The sequence below is a fragment of the Zea mays genome, chromosome 1 (genome assembly GCF_902167145.1).
Source record: "Zea mays cultivar B73 chromosome 1, Zm-B73-REFERENCE-NAM-5.0, whole genome shotgun sequence".
NCBI lineage: Eukaryota > Viridiplantae > Streptophyta > Magnoliopsida > Poales > Poaceae > Zea > Zea mays.
In genome coordinates this window covers 109,377,351-109,381,600 of record NC_050096.1, presented here as the reverse complement: position 1 = coordinate 109,381,600, position 4,250 = coordinate 109,377,351, and the positions used below count along the sequence as shown (strand labels likewise).

Genomic DNA, 4,250 nt, shown 5'->3' with positions numbered 1-4,250 from the left:
TGCTATAAACTTGGACAAATCATTCAAAGGAAAGTTGATTGATGACAACTTATGACCAACATCATTGATATAGTCTTAGAAAGCATAACTATCATGTAAATCAACCGTACACAAACTCTAGGTTAAAGATATATATATATATATATATATATATATATATATATATATATATATATATACATATATATATATATATATATATATATGGAAAGTCATCACAAATATCTATGGGCTAGAAACAAATTTGGTAATGGGTGCAAGGTGGACTATGTGAACAATAATTTAGCGGATTCCTGGACGGTGGATTCACAATACTTAAGGATTAATTAAGGATTAGTAGAGCTTTTGCTATGCAAACCAAAAAAAAAACAAAGAGTGGAAGTGAACAGCTACTAAAATTCTATTGACGGTGGACGGCAGACGGCACTGGGAATTCACATCTGGAAATGAAAGAAAAAAACTTGTGTAGTCATCAGTCGTCCTGAACGCAGAAGATTGTTGGCTTGACGGGCTCCGTGATCTCGACGGACCCCTCCAGCATCTTGGACACTTTCCCCATAGACGGCCGCATCTCGGCGCGGTCCTGCAGGCACCACATGGCCGTCTTCACCATGCGCTCCACGGTGGCGACGCTGGCGGCGTCGTCGTAGGTGGCGGCGATGCGGGGGTCCAGGATGTCGTCGATGCGGCGCTCCACGTACACCTTCTCGTACGCCCACTTGGGGAAGTACCAGTCCTCACTGCCCACCGACTCCTGCCGGAACCCGTAGTTGCGGCGGCCGGACACGATCTCCAGCAGGACCATGCCGAAGCTGTACACGTCGGCCTTGGCCGTGATGGGCTCGCGGTGGATCACCCACTCGGGCGCCATGTACCCGCGGGTGCCGCGGATGCGCGACATGGTCACCTTCTCCTTCTTGCTCGTCAGCTTGGACAGACCGAAGTCGGACACCTTGGGGCAGAAGTCGTCCTCCAGCAGGATGTTCTCGGGCTTGATGTCGCAGTGGAGAACCCACTCCAGGCACTCCTCGTGGAGGTAGGCGATGGCGCGGGCAACACCCAGGGCGATGCGGTAACGGGTGTGAAGGTCCAGCAGCGGCTGCTGCTGCTGCTGCTCAGCGGACGAATCCTCCTCGCCGCTCCCACCGCCTCCGCCTCCGCCGGCGAACAGGTACTTGTCCAGCGACCCGTTGGGTACGTACTCGTACACCAACATCCGCTGCTCCTTTTCGGCGCAGAACCCCCACATGCGCACCAGGTTGAGGTGGTGCATTCGCGCGATGATGGTCACCTCCGCCCAGAACTCTGCCTCGCCGCCGCCCACGCCTTGCAGCTGCTTCACCGCCACGGCGCGCCGGTCGGGCAGCTCGCCGCGGTACACCGTCCCGTACGCGCCGCGCCCCACCACGTTGGAGAAGTCCTTGGTCGCCTGCTTCAGCTCCGCGTGCGAGAACCGCCGGGGCCCGCCGGCGGGGAGGTACTCCAGTCCCAGCGTGCGCGCCATCTCCCGGTACTGGGAGTACTTGCGCAGAAACGCCCAGAACGACAGCACCCCGGCCAGCAGCTCCACCACGAACAGCGCCGTGATGATGGCCACGTTCTGGATCGTCGTCTGCGACTCCTTCGGCGGCACCGGCAGTGCCAGCTGCACGGGGCACACCGTCTCGATCATGGTCGTCATCCCCGTGAACGGGTTGCTGTCATTGTCCGACGCCACCACCCGCAGATACGTCGACATCTCCGTCGCCGGGGACCAGTACCCGTCCACCAGCCCGGTGAACTGGAGGCACGTCCGGTCGCCGCCGAACTTGTACCCGAACGCCACGCAGGTGGAGTTACTCCGGCAGAGTCTCTCGCAGTCCGCCAGGTTCTGCGGCGTCAGCTTGGTCATCAGCGGCCCGGGGTCCGACGCCGAGGAGTTGGCGGCCCCGGAGAAGGAGACGAAGTCCATCCGCACGAACGTGTCGTCGTCGCCCCTGCCGCTGTACCTTTTCTTGGGTGTGCAGGGGTCCGTCGGGGTGGCGTTGCGGTAGCCCGGCGGGCAGACGCAAGTGGTGCTGTCAACGCCGACGGGGACGCAGATTCTGCCGTTGGCGCAGGTGCCCCGGATGGTGCAGAGCTCCTGCACGACCTGCCACACCACGAGCCACTTCCGGGTCTTGGGCACCAGGCTGTAGAGGCGCAGGTTGCCGTCGTCGTCAAGCGTGAGCCGCCGCACCCGATTGGTGGTGCCTTGGTCGGAGGCGATGAGCTGCGAGCCGCTGAACTGGAGCTTGCCGTCGGCGGTGAGATTGAGCAGAGCGCTGCCGCCGCTGATGTTGGCGTACATCATGGAATTGTTGAACTGCAGCGTGGCGGAGTTGACGACCCTGTAGTGGCCGTTGACGGACTGGAGCGTGGTGTCGTTGCCTCCCTTGGGCATGGCCTGCCCCGGCATGAGCGTGTTGGTGGGCTCGGCGAAGCTCGACCAGGCTGCGCCGTAGACCAGGCTCCCCGTATCGTTGAGCTGCAGCACCGCCGGGGTGGTGGTGGTGTTGGCGGGGGGCGGGAGCGACCAGATGGTGGCGTTGTTGTTCCCGCCGGCAGTCCAGGTGAGCCGGCCCGCCGCGTCGATGGCGAGCTTGGAGGTGTCGTTGCCCTCGTAGGGGGAGTAGCTGGCTGTGTCGTGGGCGTACCATATGAAAGCCTTGTCGGTGGAGTTGGAGCCGACGACCCAGACGGCGAAGTGGTAGCGATCCCGAGCAGAGGTCGACGCCACGAACCCGGCGGCGAATTCCCGATTGATCGACACGAGGATGCGGTTGCTGTTCGTGGGGCTCCAGGTCGAGTTGTTTGCGGAGAAAGAGGACATCTGCTGCTGGGCGGCGGCGAGAGGTGGCACAAGGAGGAGGAGGCAGAGTAGGAGGGAGACGGAGGCCATGGCCGCGACCTGCTGGCTGCTGCGGCCAAGACGACGACGAGGAGGACTTTGCTGCTGGTGTCGCGTGGGGTGGAACCGTGGAAATAGCCTATCGATCGATCAAAGCTGTCCATTGCAACGACCGTGGGGATAATTAATTGGGGGTGGGATGACTGATGAGGCAGCCGACTGATTGCAAAGACTACTAGCAAATCGGTCTTTTAGTTTGTCAAGAGTCCAGTCGCCGCTGCAAAATTTGGAATGGACGTATTCCGTTTCTTTACCATGTTCCATGTGGGTCCAGTAATGGATCAGATCGGACTGTCGGTTTGGAGGGCCGGAGACTTTTTTATGTTCACTTACATGAATGGTTGGTCGTATCGTCTTGTCCTATATTACTGCGTGTATTGATTTCATCTGAAAATTTATTTGATTGTCATATATCTAGAATATGAGTTGTATAAGTGGATATAAAACAAATTATTTTCAGAGTCTTTGACTATATCTACTCATACAGCAAAAAATACCCATTTCTGTTTCCGATCAATCTGGAGCGTACAAGCGTGGATGCGCTGGTCCAGCTAACCAATCAGCGGGTTATTTACTCCCGATCGAGACAAAGGAATAGTTCAAGTTGGCATCATGGGCCACGGCTGCTGGGCGGAGAATACCGAAGACTTTGACATGGAATTTCATGCTGAATTCAGTATACTCTAGTTATGAGAACCAATTTTGCACATACGCGGATACGCCTAGAAAAACTCGTAGTAGCTTATTTAATCGGGATTACTTTTTTCACATCAAAAAAATAACCAAATCCTACGGAAATATCATATCAATCCGCCAATCTAGAGGTGGAAAGGTTGTGAAAAGAATTAGAACTAGTATAGAATTCTAAATGCAATTATACGAGAGAAAAATATGTACGTGGTTGGAATAGTATTTAGGTGTCCGGGAAAAGGTCTCTGCCCATAGACCCACTAGTCAGTAAAAAGACAAGAGAAAGATCTACCCTGAATGGATGTGCTTACAGATAGTCTCGAGGCACCAAGCCCAAGGTCGGACGAGGCGGAGCTAGAAGAGGTGTCGGACGGATCGAGAGCAAGCCACTCGAGTGAGTTCTGCGCCTGACCCAGAACTGACCCACCGTAAGTGACTGACCGCATTAACTACGCTTGGCACCGAGCCGCAGTGAGAGAGTCAGCCCTCCTTCTACTCATGACCTACATGCTTTAGGCATGCGGCCCACTCATGACCTATTAACCCTAGGCCTAAGTGCACTTGCCGTCTACAGGGCCCGCAACATGACGGCCACGCCGAGACCCAGGAGCGAACCACCATAACGAAGGTC

The 4,250-nt window shown here is 55.9% G+C and overlaps 1 protein-coding gene across 1 annotated transcript; it reads right to left on the bottom strand.

Moving 5' to 3' along the window:
- Window positions 1-226: 226 nt before the first annotated feature.
- LOC100281202 (receptor-like protein kinase) lies at window positions 227-2,965 on the bottom strand. Its single transcript, NM_001367878.1, has one exon. The coding sequence runs from the start codon at window positions 2,918-2,920 to the stop codon at window positions 473-475; it is 2,448 nt and encodes an 815-aa protein (NP_001354807.1). The 5' UTR covers window positions 2,921-2,965; the 3' UTR covers window positions 227-472.
- Between the last annotated feature and the right edge of the window lie 1,285 nt (window positions 2,966-4,250).